We start from the raw sequence: 25914 nt of genomic DNA on the forward strand, positions 1-25914 counted from the left end.
AGTGATGTTAAAGATGTGTAAACATACAAACTTTTTCTTTCTTTGCATTGCTCTGTCAATTAGCAGCTACATTTTGGTGAAATTGATGCAAAATAACATGCAGGGACAGGCCCTGCCGTATCTGCTGAGGCAAACATGTTGCTCAGTAACTCAGAGACCCCATGGAAATGGAGTAACACCAGTCCAGTAGTAGCAGACTACGTATTGGCATCCTTCAATCTGTGAGAAATGATGGAGCCAGATAAAATAGGCTTTTGAGATGGGGCCTGTTTATCTGGTTCATTTGTAGCTGGGAAGAAGAACCCACAAGAGGCAATTTTTGCTACAAGCACAACTCATGAAACTGACAAGTGAATTTTTTAATTGAGCAATAGAACTGTTGCCAAACCGCTGTAGTCTCTGGTCTTCATGGTGTTTGGACACCAGCCACAGGAAGTGTCACCATCTCCCCCCCTCCAGCTGCTGGTGCTTCCCAGCGGTGATAGCTGATGGTCATGTCACACTGACACAGCCCCTAATCTGGCTCCACCTACTTCACCTACAGAATGTGGTGTGTATAACTATCTTCCATTCTGCAAATCACTGGTGCCAACACATAGGAGTGGCACGGTGGCTCAGTGGTTAGCACTGCTGCCTCACAGCACCAGGGACCACTATAGGTGTCTTGCGTGGGTTTCCTTTGGGTGCTCAGGTTTCCTCTCATAATCCAAAAATGTGCAGATTGGGTGAATTGGCCATGCTAAATTGCCCAAAGTGTTCAGGGCTGTGTAGGTTAGGTGCATATGTCAGGGGTAAATGAGTCTGGATGGGTTACTCTTCAGAGGGTCAGTGTGGTCTTGTTGGGCTGAAGGGCTTGTTTCCATATTGTAGGAATTCTATGCCTTCAGGAGGACTGCTACACTCAGAATGTTGTCCTGCTGAGATATACTCAAAGCGTGCAGCAGCCAGTAAAGGTGGAAATTACTGAGCTTCTTTTCTTGGCACACTTCATATCCCTACATCAAGGTGCTGAAAGGACAGGCCTGATAAACCACCCAGTCAGCCCTGAGGCTTGGTGTTGTGTGCTTTACATGTCGGCTACATTCCTTTCCTTATGTGAGTATTGAACTCTGCATCAAGGTGCCGTCATTGTGGATCGGGAATCATTGCATTTACTATCGACCCCCAGCCGATCATTATTCAGTGTGACCAGGGTGGAGATGCAAAACTTTGTCCGATGTTTGTAGTCACAGGCAAGGGAAAGGCTGGCCATGAGTCTTTGAGTAGGTGGTTCCTTCTGGGTGGTTAACAGTACCATCAGCATAAAGGAGTTGCTGGTCTTTGATTTCACATCTTGCTAGAGAGTAGAGCCTGCCTCCTGATTCAGTATGGGATTCAATGTACTTTCAGATCTGTGGGGAAGGCAAGGTCAGGAAAATGGAGAAGCAGCAACTAAGAGAAGAAGAGTAGGTTAAGGTGAAGGAGTATTCTGGTTGAGGTGTCTAAGGTTAAAGGAATTAATAGAGTAGACAGAGAGCCATAGAGAAATACACCACAGAAACAGATCCTTTGGTCCAACTTGTCCATGCCGACCCGATATCCTATATAAATCCAGTTCCATTCGCCAGAATTTGGCCCATATCCCTCTAAACCCTTCATATACCCATCCAGATGCCTTTTAAATGCCTCCACCACTTATTCTGGCAACTCATTTCATACATGCACCAGCCTCTGCATGAAAAGGTTGCCCCCTTAGGTCCCTTTTATATCTTCCCCCTCTCACCCTAAACCTAAGCCCTCTAGTTCTGAACTCCCCGACCCTGGGGAAATAACCTTGTCTATTTATCCTATCCATGTCCCTCATGATTTTATAAACCTCTTTAAGGTCACCCCTCAGCCTCCAGGAAAAGCAGCCCCAGCCTGTTCAGCCTCTCCCTGTAGCTTAAACCGTCTAACCCTGGCAACATCCTTGTAAATCTTTTCTGAACCTTTTGAAGTTTCACAACATCCTCCCTATAGCAGGGAGACTTGAATTGTATACAGTATTCCTATAGTGGCCTGAATAATGTCCTGTACAGCCACAATGTGACCTCCCAAATCCTAGATTCAATGCACTGATCAATAAAGGGAAATTTACCAAACACCAGTTTCCTCTGGTGGGGGATCCAGAACAAGCAGGAAATGCTTTAAAGTTAGAGCTCAGTCACTCCGAGATGTATCTGAAGGTTTCTCTCCCGAGAAGCTGATAGAGATGGGAGAGCTCAGGGCTGACACCACCAGTGTTTTGTTGGATCAGGAGATTCCGGGTTAGAGAACCAAGGTGGTGGATGGTGTTAAATGAGCCATGATCCCATTGAAGGATGCAGCAGATGGCTCGAGAAGCTGTGTGATCTCCACGTGTTCCTCTATTCCCACACCTTCATCAGAGTCCTTCTGATATTATGTTCTTAGTTTGCCGAAATGCTAATATTTATAATCACGGGACTATGGGGAAAGAGAACGACTGTTGGTTCTGGACACTCCAGCCATTGAGAACAACCTACATGCATTTACCCTGTCCAGACTTGATGGAATTTTATAGGTCCCCACTCATTCTTCTGAAATCCAGTGAATGTTGTCCTAAAAGCAAATCTTAGCAGGACTTAGACACTTAATGGTAAAGTCCTAGGGAGTTGCTGAACAAGGAGACTTTGGAGCGCAGGTTCATAGTTCCTTGAAAGTGGAGTCTGGCTCGATAGGATACTGAAGAAGGCATTTGGTATGTTTTCCTTTATTGGTCAGAGTATTGAGTACAGGAGTTGGGAGGTCATGTTGTGGATGTACACAACGTTGGTTAGGCCACTTTTGGAATATTGCATGCAATTCTGGTCTGCTTCCTATCGGAAGGATGTTGTGAAACTTGAAAGGTTTCATTAAAGATTTACAAGGATGTTGCCAAGGTTGGAGTATTTGTCCTGGAAAATGGATATCTGGTTGGCATGGACGAGTTGGACCAAAGTGTCTGTTTCCATGCTGTACATCTCAATGACTCTACGACTCGAACTGAGTCAGTTTCTCTTCATATGTCAGTCCTGCCAATGATAGCAATCAGTCCAGTAAACCTTCGTTGCACTCCCTCCAGCACCACGACATCCTTCATCAGATAGAGGATTAAACTGCACACAATACTCCAGGTATGGTCTCATGAAGGTCCTATGATATTGCAGCAGGACATCCCTGCTCCTGTACTCCAGTCCTCTCACTATGAACGCCAACATGCCATTTGCCTTATTCACTGCCTGCTGTACCTGCATACTCACCATCACTGCCTGCTGTACCTGCATGCTCACCTTCAATGACTGCTGTACCTGCATGCTCACCTTCACTGCCTGCTGTACCTGCATGCTCACCTTCAGTGACTGGTGTACCTGCGTCCTCACCTTCAATGACTGCTGTACCTGCATCCTCACCTTCACTGCCTGCTGTACCTGCATCCTCTCCTTCAGTGACTGCTGTACCTGCATGCTCACCTTCACTGCCTGCTGTACCTGCATCCTCACCTTCAATGACTGCTGTACCTGCATCCTCACCTTCACTGCCTGCTGTACCTGCATCCTCACCTTCACTGCCTGCTGTACCTGCATGCTCACCTTCAGTGACTGGTGTACCTGCGTCCTCACCTTCACTGCCTGCTGTACCTGCATCCTCACCTTCACTGCCTGCTGTACCTGCATGCTCACCTTCAGTGACTGGTGTACCTGCATGCTCACCTTCAATGACTGCTGTACCTGCATCCTCACCTTCACTGCCTGCTGTACCTGCATCCTCTCCTTCAGTGACTGCTGTACCTGCATGCTCACCTTCACTGCCTGCTGTACCTGCATCCTCACCTTCACTGCCTGCTGTACCTGCGTCCTCACGTTCAGTGATTGCTGTACCTGCATGCTCACCTTCACTGCCTGCTGTACCTGCATACTCACCTTCAGTGACTGGTGTACCTGCGTCCTCACGTTCAGTGATTGCTGTACCTGCATGCTCACCTTCACTGCCTGCTGTACCTGCATCCTCACGTTCAGTGACTGCTGTACCTGCATGCTCATCTTCACTGCCTGCTGTACCTGCATCCTCACCTTCACTGCCTGCTGTACCTGCATCCTCACCTTCAGTGACTGCTGTACCTGCATCCTCACGTTTAGTGACTGCTGTACCTGCATGCTCACCTTCACTGCCTGCTGTACCTGCATACTCACCTTCAGTGACTGGTGTACCTGCATGCTCACCTTCACTGCCTGCTGTACCTGCATACTCATCTTCAGTGACTGCTGTACCTGCATCCTCACGTTTAGTGACTGCTGTACCTGCATCCTCACCTTCACTGCCTGCTGTACCTGCATGCTCACCTTCACTGCCTGCTGTACCTGCATACTCACCTTCACTGCCTGCTGTACCTGCATGCTCACCTTCAATGACTGGTGTACCTGCATCCTCACCTTCAGTGGCTGGTGTACCTGCATGCTCACCTTTACTGCCTGCTGTACCTGCATGCTCACCTTCACTGCCTGCTGTACCTGCATCCTCACCTTCAGTGGCTGGTGTACCTGCATGCTCACCTTCACTGCCTGCTGTACCTGCATCCTCACCTTCAGTTACTGCTGTACCTGCGTCCTCACATTCAGTTACTGCTGTACCTGCGTCCTCACATTCAGTGACTGCTGTACCTGCATGCTCATCTTCAGTTACTGCTGTACCTGCATCCTCACCTTCAATGACTGCTGTACCTGCATCCTCACCTTCAGTGACTGCTGAACCTGCATCCTCACATTCAGTGACTGCTGTACCTGCATGCTCACCTTCACTGCCTGATGTACCTGCATCCTCACCTTCACTGCCTGCTGTACCTGCATCCTCACCTTCACTGCCAGCTGTACCTGCATCCTCACCTTTACTGCCTGATGTACCTGCATCCTCACCTTCAGTGACTGCTGAACCTGCATCCTCTCCTTCAGTGACTGCTGTACAAGCATGCTCACCTTCAGTTACTGCTGTACCTGCATCCTCACGTTCAGTTACTGCTGTACCTGCATGCTCACCTTCAGTGACTGCTGTACCTGCATCCTCCCCTTCAGTTACTGCTGTACCTGCATCCTCACGTTCAGTGACTGCTGTACCTGCATCCTCACCTTCAGTTACTGCTGTACCTGCATCCTCTCCTTCAGTTACTGCTGTACCTGCATCCTCACGTTCAGTGATTGCTGTACCTGCATCCTCACGTTCAGTGACTGCTGTACCTGCATCCTCACCTTCAGTTACTGCTGTACCTGCATGCTCACCTTCAGTTACTGCTGTACCTGCATCCTCACGTTCAGTGATTGCTGTACCTGCATCCTCACGTTCAGTGACTGCTGTACCTGCATCCTCTCCTTCAGTGACTGGTGTACCTGCATCCTCACTTTTAGTGACTGCTGTATCTGCATGCTCACCTTCAGTGACTGCTGCACCTGCATGCTCACCCTCAGTGACTGGTTTCCTGATCTATCGTCATTCAGATAACAGTCCACCTTCCTGTTTTTGCCACCAAAGTGGATAACCTCACATGTTTTCACATTATACTGCGTCTGCAATGCATTGAATGGGAGGCAATGGCCCAGTGGCAGTAACGCCGGACTATTGGGCGGCACGGTGGCACAGTGGTTAGCACTGCTGCCTCACAGCGCCAGAGACCCGGGTTCAATTCCCGACTCAGGCGACTGACTGTGTGGAGTTTGCACATTCTCCCCGTGTCTGCGTGGTTTTCCTCCGGGTGCTCCGGTTTCCTCCCACAGTCCAAAGATGTGCAGGTCAGGTGAATTGGCCATGCTAAATTGCCCGTAGTGTTAGGTAAGGGGTAAATGTAGGGATATGGGTGGGTTGCGCTTCGGCGGGCCGGTGTGGACTTGTTGGACCGAAGGGCCTGTTTCCACACTGTAATGTAATCTAATCTAATCTATTAATCCAGAGTCTCAGATAATGTGCTAGAGACTTGGATTTGAATCTTGCCATGACAGATGCTGGAATTGAATTCAATGTTAAAACACCTGGAGTTAAGAATCTAACGATGACCCTGAATCCATTGTCGTTTTTTGGAAAAACCCATCTGGTTCACTCATGTCCTTTAGGGAAGGAAACTGCCATCCTTACCTGGTCTGGCCTACATGTGACTCCAGACCCACAGCAACATGATTGACACTGAGCTGCTTTCTGGACAGTTAGGGATGGGCAATAAATGCTGCCTAGCCAGCAATGTCCTCATCCCAGGAATGAATGAAGAAATTTTCTCACTCGTTCAACTTTTCCACATCATACTAGAGCATCTCTGCATCTTTCTCACAGTATACTCTACCCTCCAGCTTTAGTGTATGGAAACTTGGAGATATTACATTTAGTTCCCTTATCTAAATCATTATTGTGAATAGCAAGGGTCCAAGCACTGACCCCTGCAGTATCCCACTGGTCATTGGCTGCCACTCACAAAATGACCCATTTACTCTTACACTTTGTTTCGTGTTGCTAGTCACGTCAGTACACCAACCACAATCCCACGTGCTTTAACTTTTTGGGTAATCTCTTACAGGAGACCTTATTGAATGTTTTCTGAAAGTCCAAGTCAACCTTATCCACTAGTTTCCCCCCCCCCCCCCTCCCTTACCAACGCCATTGGTTACATCCTCAGAAAATCCAATTGATTTGGTGAGCATGATTTCACTTTCTGTCCCCTCCTGGCACTGTCTTCCAAATAGTCTGCTCTGAAATGGACTCCAGCATTTTCGTTATTATTGATGTCAGGACAACGTGTCTGTAATTCACTTTTCTCTGCACCATTTTTTAAATAGTGGGGTTACCGTAGGTACCCTCCAATCCTTACAATCTGTTCCTGAGTCTATAGAATCTTGGATGATGACCACCAATGCATCCAATATTTCCAGGTCCACTTCTTTAAGTATCTTGGGATGTAGATTATCGGGGCCCTGGGGATATGTCAGCCTTCGATCCATCAGTTTCCTCAAAACCATTTCTCTAAAACTACTGTTTGCCTTCAGTTCGTCTCTCTCACTTGGCTGTGTGTTTGCCAGCATTTGCGGGGGGTTTTTGTGTCCTTCTTTGTGAAGATAGAACCAAAGTATGATTTTAATTGGACAACTATCTCTTTGTTTGCATTATAACTTTCCATGTTTCTGATTGTAAGAGACCTAAAATTGTCTTGTTCTCTTCACGTACCCTTTGGAATCCTTTACAATCAGTGTATGTATTCTCACAAGCTTATTCCCGCACTCTATTTTCCTCTCTTAATCTTTGCCATCCTTTGTGGAAATTAAAGCTGTTCCTAATCCTCAGGTCTGCTGCTCTTTTTGGCCAAATTAATGACCTTACTTTGGATCTAACACTGTCCTTAACCTCCCTCAGTGGAGCCACCTTTCTTATTCGGTTTATGTACCAGACTTGGCTGAACAATTGTTGCACTTTCTTCATGCACTCTTTCAATGTTTGCCATTGCCTATCTACAGTCATCCTTCACGTAACGCTCCCCAAGTTATCATAGCCAGCTCATACCTCATACCATCAGAGGTTCCTCTATTTAGATTCAGGACAGATTCAGGCGTAGCCAAGATTCCTTCGTCTCAATGTGAAACATGCAATATAACTGGCTTCTAGCGCAGAGCAGATCATTGAGGGAAGGAACCTTCAGTACAATGGGGGGGGGGGGTTAACATCACTATTACCTGCTGCTGTCACTATTCACAGTGACTCGGATTGCCAGGAGGTTATCTGGTGATTTTTGAGGTGAGTGTCTCTCTGTAGTAGACAGTGTTTCACGCAGGTCGAAGTCTCCAGTTGCACATTTAGTTCTTTTACACTCAACAGATCCAGTTTGGAGCAGATGAACTGCTGGAGAAATGACAAGGAAATACAGTCATCAGTAATTCTCTGAGGTTCATATTCAATGATAATGCAGCTCATTCCTGAAATCAGACTCACAATAACTCCCAGATTATCAATCTTTACACTCAGTATTTTTTAGGGGGACGTGTATAATTTCTCAACAGGCTATATGTACAAACACTCACCCACCCACACATAGGGTGGGTATTTAACACTCTCCCCTGAGACTAGGCTTGTGGGTGGGGGCATTTAATTAAGTGGGTAAATGTTGGGTGGGGACCCAATCACCTTCCTGCCTCTTCCTCAACTATGTCTGTGGTAGGGAACCCACAAGTGGCCTTCTCACCCTGCTGCCCGTTGAGATTCCAAAGTTGGATATGAATGCTAACCTGAGGGTTTCACCCTGCTGTTGTGGGCAAGGGACTCCCCACGAAGAACGTATTAAAAACAAAGATGCATTTCAATTCACTGCTCAGGCTGCCAACTGCTCTCACAATGTCTACCCTTTGATTCTCCAGCCAACACTAGGTCTCAGCAAGCCTGGATCTCCAGCTGGTGAGTTATCCACAGCAGTCACCAGTGCCACTGGTGTGCTCTACAGTACTCAGCTTCAGGTCTCCAACAGCAGGGGGTGCTAGACCCTGGGAAGCCTGTTATTGATCTGCCTCATTGGCACCTAATGGTCCTTCTGGACAGGGTGCCACACCAGGCTCCCGTCTTGGTGGGTGAGGACTCGGTCATCTGCTCTAAATACTGGCTGCACACACTGTCATGCACAGATACACACTCACATACGCACACCCACCCACATGCACACTCTCCCTCTCACGCACTGGGGGCAATTTTCCCCTCTTTTCATTCTAAGTTGGAGTGAGCTTGTTAGGTGGTGACAAACAAAGGAGCTCACACCAGCAAGATACCTCACTGTATCAACCATCACAGTAAACCATCAAGGCCTAATTCTCAGGTCCTCTGACAGTGAGAAGGTAAATCCATTTATCTTTTTGTTGCAGAGTTAGAGTTGGAAGGAGATGGGGTCTGGCAGGTTAGACACAAAGGAAAGGGCATATGATGAGTTAAGGGCCTTAAGTGGCTGCTATTTGACTACTCAAGGGCTTTAACTGCTTGTGAGTCAAAACTATCATTCATGAACTTGCTTGCCAGCTTTTAGTTACTGAGGTGGTGGCAGGGTTCATGAGCTCAGGGTCAGAGATTGGACTGGAGCTGGAAGGTATCTCCAGGACCAACTTACCCAATGCTTTCCCATTCTCACCTCCTCTCTTAGCACCTTCCGGGAGGAGAAATTACACACACACACACAACACACACACACTCACAAACCCACACAGACATGCACATGTACAGACACACATACAAACACCCACATGCACACATACAGACACACACTAACAGTCACCCACATACAGACACCAATACACACACTCACACGCATGTGCATGCACACATGCGATTGAGCACTAACAATCACACAGACACACATACACACACATACACATGTACACACACACACAGAGAAACACACAAACACACAGGTACACACATGGACACACAGAAACACATACATATACACTCACATACAAGCACAAAGGTGCACACACAAACACATGCACACATACACAAACACACAAGTGCATGCATGCACTCAAACATATGAGGGCACGCACACACTCTCTCACAATCTTTCTCTCTCACACATACACACTCTTTGTCACACACACTCTGACATGCACACACAGACACATTCTCTTTGACACACACACACAGCCATATTTGATGTCTCCTAGGCCTGAGCTGCTATGTTAACTGAAGATCCAAAATGGAGAAATGAGGGGGGGAGAGCATAAGAAACAGAGCTGGATATGCTAATGGCCCTCCATGTCTCACCCAGCATTCAATAAGATGATGATTGATCTTTACCTTAATTTCCCACAATAACCCTGTAGCCCATTTATGCCTTTAATATTCAAAACACTGATTGTCCTTCACCTTGACTCTACTCAGTGACTAAGTATCCAGGCCTGTCTGGGGAAGAGGGTGTCAAAGATTCACAACCTTCCTCTGTAAACACCCAAAATGGTCACTCTGACCCTGTGTTCTAAATTACCAAGCCTGGGAAACATTTCTCAATACTTCTCTCAAACTTCTTCAGGATTTCATATACTTTACCCTCCTAATCTCAACCTGGGGAATACACACCTATTCTGCATAATCAAGAAGAGAAGCAGAAAGGAAATTTCAATCACTGTTCTAATGTGCCCTGGTGGACAGGAAGTTCAGGAGTTCTCCTCTGAACACCCTTTGATGTCTGCTTCCTTCCAGCTTCCAGCTGAGATCACTTCTGGAGCAGGCAGTACTGCTCCTTGCCATCCAGGTGTAGCATCATTCTCTTATTAATCAGATCCTGAATGGCTCTGTTTGTAACTGCCTTTTTCACTCAGGTCAGAGAACTGCATGTGGCCAGAAGGCCACCCGGTCAAACTGTACTCTGATGTTATCCTGGGGATGGTTGAGTAATTCCCATCCATTTGCCAAGTCGAGGGATGAACCCAAACCACAGTTGCTGCAGTGTTCCTGATACACATCGCAGATTGGAAAGGAAGCCAATTCCTCAGATGTCAGCTGAGTGAGTTCTTTACTGAAGTTATCTCGAGATAAATCAGGACTTTGTCCCAGCCTGAAATGACCCCATCCACCTGAGCAGGGGTCTCAACGGAAGAAATCAGGTTTCTCCAGCAGATAAAGATCTTGTTATTCCTGAAATAGAACAGGGTGTAACTCACAGCCTTTAATTATTGCAAACATTTTGCCAATTTCTTTGGTAAGAGCAGAATTTATAGCTTATCTATAGTTTGCTTTGAAAAAATGGTGGAGAGCTCCTGTTCTGAACTGTAACCATGCAGGTGGTGTAGGTGCACCAACAGTGCTATTAAAGAGAGAAGATTTTTATCCGGTCTCAGTGAAGAAATGGACGTATTGTTCCAAGTCAGGATGGTGTGTGACTTGGAGTGAAACTTGCAGGTGGTGGTGTGCCATGCATCTGTTGCGTTTGTCCTTCTAGGATGCAGAGATCATGGGTTTGGAAGGTGCTGTTAAAGGAACCCTGACAAGTTGCCAGACAACACTTGTAGAAAGTGAGGACTGCAGAAGCTGGAGATCAGAATCAAAATGTGTGGTGCTGGAAAAGCACAGCCAGTCAGGCAGCATCCGAGGAGCAGGAAAGTTGATGTTTTGAGTATAAGCCTCTCCTGATGAAGAGCTTATGCTCAAAACGTTGACTCTCCTGCTCCCCGGATGCTGCCTGACCGGCTGTGCTTTTCCAGTACCACACTTTTTGACACACATTTGTACAACAAGATTTCCAAGGTAGAAGAGGTTGGTGGGGGTTGGAGGTTGGGAAGTGGGGGGGGAGGTTAAGTGTAGCCACAAACTGAAATCTTGGAGACATGGGCTGCAAGTCAGAAACAGCTGGCCCCCATTTCTTTGCCTTAATAGGTCTTCCCTTCTCCTCTCATTATTCATTGAGTGTTTCCAAGTCTTGAAATGGTGTGACAGTGGGAAAAGGTTTGAGACACACTGTTGACAATGAAATACAATCCTGACACTGTGCACTGGCAGTGGAGGGAATGCATGTTTACGATTGTGGATAGGGTGCCCTTCAAATGAGGTGCTTCATCCTGCACAGTGTCGATTGTCTTGCGAGTCGCTGGATTTGCACTCATCACGGCAAGCGGACAGTGTTCCATCACACTCAAATAAAAGCAAAATACATCAATGGAGAGAGAAAAACAAAGTTAATGTGCAAAGAAATGTTTTTGGACTCGAAATGATAATTCTGTTTCTAGAGAATGGACCTGGGCCTAGGACACTATACTATGGAAGACCTATTGCAATGTCTTAGGGCTGAGATGATTAGCTTCTAACAATCACAACCACCTTCCTGTGTGCTAGGTGTGATTCAGACCAGTGAGATGTTTCATCCTGATTACCATTGGTTGCATTTTGTTATGTCTCCTTGATACTCTACTCACTCGAATGTTGCTTTGGTGTCAAGAGTACCATCATCTCATCTCTAGAATTCAACTCTTTTGTACATGTTAAGACAAGGATTATAAGGTGGTCTGGAGCTGAATCACCTTGGTGAAACCCAAATTGAGCATTGGATACAGGTTGTTGCTGAACAAGTGCTACTTAATACAACTGTCAATGACGCCTTCCATTATTTTGCTGATGATTGAAAGGATGGCAAGTGGCCAGATGGGATTTGTCCTGTTTCTCATGGACAGGACGTACTTGGGCAATTTCCCATATGGTTGGGTAAATGCCAGTGCAGCAACTCTACTGGAACAACTTGGCTAGAGCAGTGACTATTTGCAGAGCAGCAACCTTCAGCTCTACAGTCCACAGTGTTGCTCTGTCTAATATCTTCAGCTTATCATAGAATCATAGAATCCTGACAGTATAGTAACAGGCCATTCGGCCCTTCAAGTCCAAATGCATCCCTCTGAAGAGCATCCCACGCTGACCTACCCCTCTACCCTATCCTGCTTTTGCCATGGCTAATGCAGCTAGCCTACACATCCATGGACACTATGGGCAATTTCCCATGGCTAATCCACTTAACCTGCACATCTTTGGACCGTGTGAGGGAATCAGAGCACCCAGTGGAAATCCACACAGAGACAAGAAGTAACTCCACACAGTCAGTTGTCTGAGGCTGGGATCAAACCCAGATCCCTACCGCTGTGAGGCAGCAGTGCTAACCACTGAGCCACCATGCCCCCCACGTGTGAATGATTTTAAAAAATTCAAGTTTTCTTTTGTGTTTGCATACCTGTTCAGACAGTGGTGGGTGTGAGTCAGATTTCACTGAGAAAAGTCATGAACTTTAACGGGCGGAGATAGATGTGCTGGAGGCTTAACAGTTCAACATCTGGAAGTGACACACCATAGGAAGAAATGTGCAAGTCAATTAAAAAGATAATGCCTAGCATATTATCTCTGATCAGTGAAGGTCCATCTGGGTTCAAGAAGGAATTTAGAGAGTCACATTGTGAGCAATTTATATGCATTAGCATGAGCTCCAGAGCACTACAGAAGAGTTTGACAAGAGAGCAGGAATCACTAGTAGAGCACATCCGGAGAGAGTGCCGTGCTGTTGCATGTATCTATGACCAGGCAAGTACAAACCATTAAGAGAGGTCAGAGATGATGTGTTACATCATGCCATTTGATAATCTTGCATAAAGGTATCAACCCCCATCTTAAATAGCTGCTGCTATTGTTGCTGTAGTTTATAATCCATCAGGGAAGTCAATGAGTCTATCAGTTTGTTGAGTGACACAGCCTAGAGTATACTAACATCTGTGATAGAGTGATAGTGCATTTAGTTGCTCTGTAAATAAATCTTTAGCGACTTCTTCTCATTATGAAACCAGTCTCAGTAGTCTTGTTACAAAAGCCAACAGAATAGTAAAACCCAAAGAGTAAATTGTGATGAAAAAGTGAGGGCTGCAGATGCTGGAGATCAGAGCTGAAAATGTGTTGCTGGAAAAGCGCAGCAGGTCAGGCAGCATCCAAGGAACAGGAGAATCGACGTTTCGGGCATAAGCCCTTCTTCAGGAAACGTAATTCCTGAAGAAGGGCTTATGCCCGAAACGTCGATTCTCCTGTTCCTTGGATGCTGCCTGACCTGCTGCGCTTTTCCAGCAACACATTTTCAGTAAATTGTGATGGCAGGTTATGTGCAGCGTTGGAACATTGTTTTTAGAAAACACTGAGTAGTTAACTCCCTGGGTTAACTCAATATCCTCATGGTAGTACACCATTGAGCCCAATACAGAAGTCTGCAAGTGAGAAAAAGTAAATTTAGCGTGTTTTTACTCACTTTACAGCATAACAGGGTCCTCACTAGGAGGAGGGTTTCTGAGGACATCCTCTCTGATGTGGGGGCATTTGACTAACTTCTCAGTTAATGTGGAACTTCAGTAGACTGACCCACTACTTAGAAAAACAAGCAAAGTGGTATTGATTCAGAACCAACAGGAGAAAAACAATGGTTTATATGAACGTGCAGTCTAATTCTACTGCAGTAGTGATCTTCAGCTGCAGCACAAACAAGGAGTATTTTTCCTGCTTTTCAAGACTTCTTTCCATTGAATCATCACTCAATTCCGCTATTTTGACTGTTGGAAAGAAGCATGAAATGTGATCAAAGACACGCAAAACTCCATTAATTTTCTCATGTTGGTGAAAATGTTGGCCATCTTAAGTTGAATTGAAGTCAATGAGATTGCAATCAGCAGATAGCAGCAATCACTGATTTGCTGTAATATATCCATTTGCAATCATCTCTCTTTTTCTGCACAGTGAAAAGAAACAGCAGCTGCCATGTAAAGCAGTGAAGTTCAGGTCAGCAAATGTCGGTTCGGAATCAGTTCCACGGAAACCTCTTTGAACACAGTAAAGAAGCAGCAAGCATTATAATATACAGCACATAACAGAAACAAAGTTCACAGTGACCAGTTACTGATCTCATAGCAGAGTTCCAATTATTCAAACAAAGGATGTACTTCATTTTAATGACTAACAAATATGTGGGTGGCACGGTGGCACAGTGGTTAGCACTGCTGCCTCACAGCGCCGGAGACCTGGGTTCAATTCCCGACTCAGGTAACTGACTGTGTGGAGTTTGCACATTCTCCCCGTGTCTGCGTGGGTTCCCTCCGGGTGCTCCGGTTTCCTCCCATAGTCCAAAGATATGCAGGTCAGGTGAATTGGCCATGCTAAATTGCCCGTAGTGTTAGGTAAAAGGGGTAAATGTAGGGGTATGGGTGGGTTGTGCTTCGACGGGTCGGTGTGGACTTGTTGAGCCGAAGGGCCTATTTCACACTGTAAGTAATCTAATCTAATCTTAAAAAAAAGCTGACCTAGAAAAGAAAGCTGTCAAACTCTTCATTGATCGAGAAATTGGAAGTTTGAAAGGAGTTACTTCTTCAGGTTTATCTGACAATGCCCAGAAAAACCCTGAAAAGATCTTTAATTTCACCAGTTCAGGAATAAGGTAAACTTTAGAATTCAACCTTTGCAACTTTAGAATTGAATCTATGTCCTATGGGCTGCAATCAAGTGACCGGTTATTGGCAGATGTCAGTGCAAAGGAGTGGAGTGTGACTTCAACAGAGAAGACTCATGGAATTGTTGATCGTTTCTACAATAAAGTCATTCAAAGAGAATTCTTGAGATAAAGGATACATTATTGATGCACAATGGATGGAAGATGAATAAACATTTGAAGCCATTGTTATAAGACAGCAACACCTCAAAGTGCTTGACTCCACAACAACAGGAAACAAAGTCAATAAACAAAATCATGCATGAAATGCAGTTTACCTCATTTACTGAAGTAATGCCCCTAATTGCAGGACTCATGTAAACTGTGTGCTACAAAGGGGCAATGGCAAAAAATGTTCAGAAACTCTAATCCTCAGGAAAAGCCAAAGATGCAACATAAAGCTTAACACAGAAACATTGAAAAGGTTCAGCCAAAGTCCAACGCATAAACTTTTCCCAAGGTTATACCCTTAAAACACAAACATGTGGATGAAGTTCAGGAAGTACCTGTAACATAACAACTTCCAGACTTGAATCAAACAGTATAAATGATTGACCTGACATATTGTCAACTTGAAAGGAGCTAAAGCATCTACTATGATCAGATCGTGCCTCTGAGGAAAAATGGACAGCAGGAACTACGAACCAAAGTCAATATAAATATGAATGCTCACCTTATTCCATTACACATCCAACATAATCAATATACAGGCAAATGACACAACATGGTGAAGCCTACACATGACAAACTCACTGCCATTAATGGATTGGAGATTCCTTATATTGGCATTGTTATTCTCAAATTTCAATATTGTTCTTCCCTATGGACAAAAGAACTTTCCTACATTGTTGAAACACATCACCCATAAGATATAGGAGGTGAAGGAGGCTACTGAGCCCACATTCAAAGTTCACAACATGATTTCCATCATTTAATGTGATTCCACAATTGGACAACATTAACTACATAATCCTGAGGGTGTGAAGAATAAGGATGAATACCAATTTAGGCTTCACTTGTGGTGCACTTGTGTGGACTGGTGGAAGCTACATAAATTAATAAACAGGGCCCTATTCATTACAGACATAAAGACTATGTACACAGACTGTACCTGTTTCAATACATCTAAACAGCTGACAGCCATTCTCTTGATGATGTCTGAAAGCAATACCTTGAATAATCAGAGTTATTCTGACCTGTTAAAATATTAAACAAAGCTTGACAATTAACTGTTGATGTATCTGTACCTTTTCTGAAGCATATATGGGGTGAGATTGTCGCTGGATAGGCCAGCATTTATTGCCCATCCAGTATTCCCTTCAATCACTCCATGTGGCAGTAAGTTACACATTCTCATCCTTGTCTGCCTATAGAAGTTCCTCCTGCTTCCATTGGATGTATTAATGTTTATCTTATATTCACACCCCATATTTGATCTAATTCATAAGTTAAAGTACCTCCCCTACATCCTTCAGGTTATCCCTCAGCTTTCTCTTTCCTGGAGAGGAACACCTCAGCCTGTTCCACCTTGCTTGCTAAGTGTTACTCCTCAGTTGTAGCTTAATCCTTGAAAACCTTTTTTACACTTTCTCCTGCGTCTCTATATTCTTTTCATGCTAGACTGCACCTATGGAAATATGAAAATGACAGACAGAAAAAGCAGTTGGTTCATTGGTTACGTTCCATAATATCATGTTCCACCAAAACTACATCTCCATCCCTACAATTATTGTTCCTACAACAATAAGCCCATTTACCATCACATAATATACTCGAGGTTAAAACATCTAGAAATAAGGCCTCTGGGGAACAATTGGGGAAAATCCTCCCCAACTCCAAAAGCGATGGAAACAAGTTTCAGGAGATTAAAGTCATTGTGAGTCATCCAACTGGACTTAGAATACAATGAAAACAATGTGGAAGCTGGCCATTCAGCCCATCAAGTTCACACCAACCCTCCAAACAACATCTCACCCAGACTCATCCTTTAACCCTGCATTTCCCATGGCTAATCCAACTAACCTGAACACAATGGGCAATTCAGCATGGTCAATTCACCTAACCCGCTAATCTTTGGACTGTAGAAGAAAACCAGAGCACCAGAAGAAACCTGCACTGATACAGGGACATTCCTATGGAGGTCTTATGTCTGAAATGTTGACTCTCCTGCTACCCGGATGCTGCCTGATCTGCTGTGTTTTCCAGCACCACACTTTTCGACTCATAGTCAGTTGCCAGGTAAGTACGGATGGGCAGACCAGTCAACAGCAAGGAAGCTATTATAGGAGTGTGATCTGGACTTATCAGAGGGAGAGGACTGCATTGTCTTTTAAATGAGACATTATATCAAGGCCTTGTCTGCTCTTTCATGTGGATGATAAACAGCCGATGAAACTAATAAAGAAACAGTCGTGGAGTCATAGAATCACAGAATCCCTACAGTGTGGAAACAGGCCCTTCGGCCTAACAAGTCCACACTGACCCTGCGAAGCATATCCCACTCAGACCCATTCCCTTACCCTATTATTCTACATTTACCCATGACTAATGCACGTAACCTACACATCCCTGAACAGTATGGGCAATTTAGCATAGCCAGTTCATCTAACCTGTACATCTTTGGACTGTGGGAGATCTGCTGTCACAGTCCTTTCAGGCAGCGAATGACTGATTACAGACTCATAGAGTCATGTGACACAGAAACAGACTCTTTGGTCCAACCAGTCCATGCCAACCGTAATTCCAAGCTAAACTAGTTCCACCTGCCTGTGCTTGGCCCAGTTCCCGCTAAGCATTTCTTATTCATGTACTTATCTAAATGTCTTTCAAATCTTGTAACTGTACTCACATCCATCATTTCCTCTGGCAGTTCATTCCACACATGAACCACTTTCTTTGTAAAAGTTACCCCTTATGTCTTTTTTAAATCTCTCTCCTTTCCACTTAAAAATATGCCCCTAGTCTTGAAATCCACCACCCTATGGTAAAAAACATTTGCCATTCAACTTATCTATACTCCTCATTATTTTATAAATCTGTAGAAGGTCACTTTCAACCTCCGGTGAAAAAAACATCCCAGCCTGTCCAACTTGTCCTTATAACTTAAACTCTCCATTCCCTTAAACATCCTGGTAAATCTGTTCTGAACCCTCTCCAGCTTAATCACATCCTTCCTATAACAGGGAGACCAAAACTGGACACAGTACTCCAGAAGAGGCCTCATCGTCATCCTGTACAACCTCAAAATAACGTCCCAACTCCGAAAGTCAAAGGTCTGAGCAATGAAGGCAAGCTTGCTAAATGCCCTCTTAACCACCTTATCTATATGTGGTGTACACTTCAAAGAATTATGTGACTGAACCCCTATAACCATCTGTTCTACAACAGCACCCAAGGCCCTACCATTAATTGTACAAGTACTGCCTTTGTTTTCTTTTACCAAAATGAAGCACCTTGCATTTATTAAACTCCACCTGCCACTCTTCAGCCCATTGACCCAATAGATCAAGATGTCTTTGTAATCTTAGATAACCTTCTTCACTGTCCATTATATGACCAATCTTGGCATCATCTGCAAATTTACCAACCATGCTTGCTATATTCTCATCTAAGTCATTTATATAAACGACAAACAAAAGTGGACCCAGGACTAAGCCTTGTGGAACACCACTAGTCACAGGTCTTCAGTCTGAGAAACAACCCTCCATCACTACTCTGTCTTCCTGCTGTTAAGTCAATTTTGTGTCTAATTGCCAGGCTTTCTCTGAATCCCATATGATCTAACTTTGCTAGTTAGTCTAACATGTGGAACGTTGTCAAAGACTCTACTAAAGTCCAAGTAAACAATGTCTTCCACTCTGTCTGCATCAATCTTCTTGGTTACTTCCTCAAAAACCTCAATCAAGTTTGTGAGACACAATTTACCTCGCATAAAACCAGGAGGAATAGCCCTAATTATTCCTCACCTCTCTAAATGCATATAAATCCTATCTCTCGGAATCACTTTCAACAGCTTACCCACTACTGAATTAAGACTCACAGGTCTATAGTTCCAGGCTTCTCTCTACATCCCTTCTTAAAAAAAGGCACATCATTCACCATTTTCCAATCATTTGGCACCTTACCTATATTCATAGGAGATACAAATATGCCTGCAAGGGGCCCTGCAATTTCCTCCCTAACCTCCCACAAAGTCCTAGATAAGGTCCTAGAGATTCATCCACCTTTATATTTTCCAAGACCTTCAGCACTTCCTCTTCTGTAATGCGAACTGTTTTCAAATTATCTATATTCATTTCCTTGAGTTATCTCAACTCATTTCTTTCTCCACAGTAAAAACTGATGCAAAATATTCATTACATATCTCTCCCATCTCCTGAAAATATGTCTTCCATCTCCTGAGGTTCAACACAGAGATGACCTGTTTGATCTTTAAGGGGTGTTACTCTCCTTCTAGTTGCTGTCTTACTCTTTATGTGCTTGTAGAATCTCTTTGGACTATCCTTACCCTTATTTGCCAAGGCTATCTCATATCCTCTTTTTGCAGTGATTTGAGCCAATACAGATCTGTTGAATGACAGCAGATCTGTAAGCACATTATCTCATTGCAGTTTCAGTCTGGAAGGGCTGAGACAGCAGATTCGATAATGACTTTCTGAAGAAAACTGGATAAACAAGGGCAGCATGGTGGCTCAGTGGTTAGCACTACTACCTCACAGCATCGGGGACCGGGGTTTGATTCCAGCTTTGCGCACCGTGTGTGGAGTTTATACATTTTCCATGTATCTGTGTGGGTTTCCTGGATGCTCTGGTTTCTTCCCAAAGTCTAAAGATGTGCAGGTTAGGTGGATTGGTCATGTTAAATAACCCATAGTGTGCAGGGATGTGCAGGCTAAGTGGATTAACCATGGTTAATGTGTGGTTGTGGGGAAAGGGTGGGTCTGGGTCTGGGTGAGGTGTTCTTTGGAGAGTTGGTGCAGACTCGCTGGACTGAATGGTCTCTTTCTGCACTGTAGGATTCCATGAAACTGCTAGAAAAGAGCATTTTTAAATGGCTATTGGGAGAAAGCAGAGGAGGCGGACTAATCACATGGCACTTTCAAAAAGCCAGCAGAGACAAAATGGGCCAAGTTACTGCCTTTTGATCCCTATGATTCTCTGATTGTGATTTAATGATACGTGAACATGAACTAGTAATTGCAAGACAGTGATAATACATCCAAAAGAGTCAACATTATTGACTCCAACTGGTTGAATTTTTATTCATTCTTGGCATGTGCTTATCACTAATAAGACTAGCCCATTGTGACTTGTCCTGATTTGTTAATGTTCAGTATCTCTCTGGGTCACTTGCAGGACATTTAAAACTCTAATCACATTGATGGCATCCTGAAGTTTTTGTTCAAGATTCAGACTGCATAAGGACAATAGATTTCATTCCCTAAAAGGGTATAGGTGAAACAATTAGATTTTTTGGAGCAGTAATCTGACAGCTCCTCAATCATTTATACTGAGACCAGCCTTTTATATGCAGATTTCATATTTAAACTGAAATTAAACCCTCAGTTTTGAAATTGACTCTCTGGATCGTTGTTTCAGCCTCTGAATGCGAGTTCAGAAAAATAACAACTGCACTATCTGTTGTGGACCAGCACATCAAGCCAGGCCAAAGGATTTTCAAATTGTCTGGCCATATCATTGCAATATACTGCTGATGGACTGGCTGGATAACCACGAATGTGTTCTCTGAGAGATAAAGCGATTGAGTCCGTCACTCTGGAATGTCTGTTCTTTTGCCAAAGCTAACAAAGCCACAAGGAGTTATTGGAAGAGATAGAAGCCATGTCAGAATGATTTAAAGATCAAAGGTAAACACGTTAAAGGGGAAAGGCCGTGGCAAATACTTTGATCTCTGAAATTTTACAAAAACAATTCTACTGCACTTCAGTCTCCCAAAATGATTCAGAATTACTTCTGGACAGTTGTCACTTTGCTGTAGGCAGCCAATTTGGTCCCAGCTAGACCCCACAAACAGTGATAAAAAACGTGAGCAGAGTTTGAGTTAGGTGGGAAATAAATTTTGCCCAGAGCACTGGGAAACTCCCCTGTACCTCAGAATGGTCCTTTTACCTCCACACGAGACACAAATGGAGAATCTGTTTAAAGTCCTCCTTGAGAGAAGTCACCTCAGAACACAACCTGCAAGCACCAGCCTAAACCTAAATGGAGTTAACAATAAATTAAATTAAAATGGAAGGATCAGTAACACTACAGTAAGAAATGCAAGAGGAGTTTAAACTGCCAAAAATCTGATCAGCATTCCAGAATGATTAGAATTTGAAGAATGTTTGTCCTAGAAAAGATAGAATGAATGAGAGATGACAACCAGTGATAAGTTCTGCAATTCAGCCAACTCATGGCGAGAAACAAAAGCTTTTTCTCCCTGTCTCCCATCCCACACATAAATAAAGTTATGACACTGGGAGATTTTTCATCTCAAGGCCTTGTTATACAAGAACATGTTGTTCTGCAAACATTTCAGTACAATTCTACCCTTAGACAACAGTTATCAATAATAATTACACTTTTGCATGTTACAGCTTGTGAAAAATTGTCCCAAGAGGGAAAATTAACTTAAAACGGAAACATATATCCTCAAACAGAAGAGAGTAAAGAGCAAATTTGGCCACAGTTTGATCTTTATTACAGATTTTTCCTTACTAACTTTTAATGTGTGTTTCCCTTTCTCTAAAGCAAACATTGGCCCAGATCTTGCTTGAGTGGGGCAATCTTGCTGTGTTCTCTGGAATTTGTTCTTCTCCCTCTTACCCTTCAAGATGAACTTTTAATGTTCTGTAATTTGCTGGGTGTGGAAACTGATAATGGACACAGTCAGGGCAATAGGACACCTGGTCAATAGAAGATGGGGAGCAACATGTATATTCTTAGAGATAGTGAGGATTGCAGATGCTGATGAAGTCCTGATGAAGGGTCCTGCTCAAAACATCAACTCTCCAGCTCTTCTGATATATATTCTTAACCAAAGAGACTTAATGTTTGAGAAAAACCAGAAGTGATGAAGAAGGAAATTGTATGGATTAAAGTAAGGCAGGCTCAGAAAGAGAAATAATGACAAGGAAAGAAAAATTCCATTAAGTAAGATAAATAGATACTTTGAAATAATTTACAAATCTCTCAGAATAATGTACTACCAGCAAGAATGAAGAATTGGCTCAAATATTTGACGAATTTTAAAAAAAAGTTTTAATGGGATGACAATGTTACTGGCAAGGTCAATATTTATTGTCCATTTTTAATTATTGTTGAATTAAGTGGTTTGCCCAGTCATTTCAGAAAACACTTAAGAGTTAACCATATTGCTGTGGGTCTGGAGTCACATGTAGATAAGTGCAAATCATTCAATAACATTTGCTACTCACAGAGAATCGCATCCTCATCACAAAATATTCTGTGTCTTAATAACCATGAACACATTTAACCTCTTGGTTTCTTCAGTTGTAAATTCCATGCCAATGGTTTGTGAGATCATATACTAATTAATTTTAGAAATTTGTCCATAATTGGAAAGGCAGATACTTCTTCAAATCAAATAAAATCAACTCCAAATCTGTGAAACAGCAAGTAATTTGTAAAGAGCTCTCCTTTCCTCTAGACAATATGGCTCTTCTCGCTCATCATTGTTGCGGAGGGCCAGGCTACATATGTCCATTGGATGGCCATTACAAATACTGCGGTGGTCTGTCTTTGCCTTCTGGAGAATGGTTGACCAGGAGACTCGACCTCATCTACCACCTACCTCAGGTGAACTAGAAAAATGTACAGGCTGATAATCACACTCATTTGGCCACACGGCGAATCCATCTTCCATGGCCAGCACGTCCTGGCATTGGGCTCAGATATAGAATTTTTGGCACAGAGATAGGGACACGATCAAAGCACCACAATAACATCTCTAGGGGTGACTGATTAGATACAAGTCAGAGACAGCACTCACAGAAGGAGACTTCGCTGGAAAGCTAACACTCGCTATCTGAGTATGACTGTGAAGATTGGCCGACTGAGTAAGACAGCAGCAGCTGATTAACATTTGTGGAACTGTACATCAGCAGGAGTTAGGACAGCAGTGATTGAAAGGAGAGATTTAAAAAAAAAACTTGTTTCTTGTCTAAAAGAAAGACTTACATCTTTGGAACACCTGTCATGGTCTGAGGGCATTACAAAGTACTTTCACAGTGAATGAAGTCATTTTGAACCATGGTAAGTGAAGCAGTGCTCAGTAAACTCTCAAAAATAGCAGCATGATTAATCAGGTTTTACTGTGAGTTGAGGGATAAATATCGGCCAGGAAAGCACAGGAAATTTCTCTGCTCTTCTTCGAATAGATGTTTTGGTTTCTATGAGAAGATGGGGGATCAGTTTAACATTTCTCCAGAATGGGAGCATCTCGGACAGCCCCCTCCCTCCACCTTGCCGTCGGGGTGTTAACCTCGATGCTGTGCTCCTGTCTAAACTGATTACTTTCTAATTCTGAATCGTCCGCTGAGCACTGACTGCCCCATCAAACGTATCGACTTGTTAAACAAGACAAGGACATTCACGCATTGTGTGACTGAAAATACATTTTTTAAAATGTTTGCATTTCACACGTTTATCTTGAATGGTGAATTTCTGTATGACTCATTGTTTGGTAACGCAATTAAAACAGTCGTTTAGATCAGGTTTTGTTTTCCCTGATGAAAGTCACCTCCACTCGATAGAAAACATAGCCCCGGAGTCAGATTTTCTGGGTCAAGTTACAATCCTGAAATCAGTCTCGATTCGGAGTCATGAACCAGGAAATGGCTGAAGCAGTGCACTGAGTCTCTGGAAGCCAGCTTGATCTGATTAGGGGTGGCAGATAGACCAGGAAAATGAGAAATCCGGGTGGAGCCCACAGTGATGTCTGGCTGGCAGCTCCAGTGAGAGAGGTGGATGCTGCTTTGGGAGACAACCCGAGTGTAAGGGCACCTCAACATGGGCATGCTGTATGATGTCTTCCAGAGATGTCAGATTGAGGACGCCCACTGGAGCTGGGCAGCTTCTCTAAAGGATCAGCTTTGAACCTGGAGGTGGCCTTTGTCTTGCTGTTACCTTGACCGGTGAATGGCCTCGGATAGTTCCTTGTCCTGTCCCTGAGATACAGTCTCTACAAGCTCCACTCACTATGGAAGGGAAATCTCCATTCCTGGTTGTGTTGAGGCATGGCCTTTATACAACTTATTTGTCTGCCTCAGAGATGGGATGCTGTTTCTGCAGAGTCCACATTGGCACCAACGACATAGGTAGGAGGAGGGCTGAGGATGTTAGGCAGGCTTTCAGGGAGCTAGGCTGGAAGCTCAGAGTTAGAACAAACAGAGTTGTTGTCTCTGGTTTGTTACCCGTGCCACGTGATAGAGAGTCGAGGAATAGGGAGAGAGAACAGTTAAATGCGTGGCTACAGGGATGGTGCAGGAGGGAGGGATTCCGGTATCTGGATAACTGGGGCTCTTTCTGGGGAAGGTGGGACCTCTATAAACAGAATGGTCTACACCTGAACCTGAGGGGCACCAGTATCCTTGGGGGGAGGTTTGCTAGTGCTCTTGGGGGGGGATTTAAACTAACTCTGCAGGGGCATGGGAACCTAGACTGTAGCTTTAGAGTGCAGGACCTGGAGTGTAGGGAGGTTAGGAATATGGCATCAATCTCAAAGGAGGATGCCTGTAAACAGGAAAGTGTCTTGAAGTGTGTATACTTCAATGCAAGAAGTATACGAAATAAGGTAGGTGAACTTGCAGCGTGGGTTGGTACCTGGGATTTCGATGTTGTGGCTATTACGGAGACATGAGTAGAACAGGGACAGGATTGGCTGTTGCAGTTTCCAGGGTTTAATTGTTTTAGTAGGGTCAGAGGTAGGGATAAAAGAAGGGGAGGTGTGGCATTGCTTGTCAAAGATAGTATTACTGCGGTGGAAAGGACGATGGATGAAGACTCGACATCTGAGGTAGTTTGGGCTGAGGTTAGGAATAGGAAAGGTGAGGTCACCCTGTTAGGAGTTTTCTACAGGCCTCCTAATAGTCCTAGAAATGTAGAAGGAAGGATTGCGAGGATTATTCAGGAGAAGAGTGAAAGTAATAGAGTGGTTGTTATGGGGGACTTTAACTTTCCAGATATTGACTGGGAAAGCTATAGCTCGAGTTCGTTAGATGGGTCGGTGTTTGTCCAATGTGTGCAGGAGGGTTTCCTGACACAATATCTAGACTGGCCAACAAGAGGTGAGGCCATACTGGATTTGGTTCTGGGTAACGAACCAGGCCAGGTGTTAGAATTGGAGGTAGGTGAGCACTTTGTGGACAGTGACCACAATTCTGTGACTTTTACTCTAGTGATGGAGAGGGATAAGTGTGCACTGCAGGGCAAGAGTTATAGCTGGGGGCAGGGAAATTATGATGCGGTGAGGCACGACTTGGGATGCGTGGCTTGGAAAAGTAGGCTTCAAGGCATGGGCACAATTGATATGTGGAGCTTGTTCAAGGAGCAACTATAGAGTGTGATTGATAAGTATGTACCTGTCAGGCAGGGAGGAAAGGGTCGTGAGAGGGAGCCGTGGTTTAATAAGGAATTGGAATCCCTTGTTAAATGGAAGAGGGTGGGCTATGTAAAGATGAGGCGTGAAGGTTCAATTGGGGCGATTGAGAGTTGTAAGGTAGCCAGGAAGGATCTGAAGAGAGAACTAAGAGCAGCAAGGAGGGGACATGAAAAGTCCTTAGTTGGTAGGATTAGGGAAAACCCTAAGGCTTTCTATAGGTATGTCAGGAATAAAAGAATGACTAGGGTAGGAATAGGTCCTGTCAAGGATAGTAGTGGGAAGT

General features: G+C 44.1%; 1 protein-coding gene across 16 annotated transcripts in view; it reads right to left on the minus strand.

Moving 5' to 3' along the window:
- LOC122557729 (F-actin-monooxygenase mical2-like) overlaps positions 1-25914 on the minus strand; it is a 296049-nt gene that overhangs the window by 72581 nt on the left and 197554 nt on the right. For all 16 annotated transcript variants that reach the window (XM_087996423.1, XM_087996422.1, XM_087996419.1 and 13 more), the window contains one exon: positions 7716-7881. In XM_087996423.1, coding sequence (XP_087852549.1) covers positions 7716-7881 — 166 coding nt within the window. The remainder of the gene's footprint in view (positions 1-7715; positions 7882-25914) is intronic.

This window comes from Chiloscyllium plagiosum, unplaced genomic scaffold, assembly GCF_037043375.1.
Source record: "Chiloscyllium plagiosum isolate Xiang-an unplaced genomic scaffold, Cpla_swu_hap1 HiC_scaffold_18, whole genome shotgun sequence".
Classification (NCBI taxonomy): Eukaryota; Metazoa; Chordata; class Chondrichthyes; order Orectolobiformes; family Hemiscylliidae; genus Chiloscyllium; species Chiloscyllium plagiosum.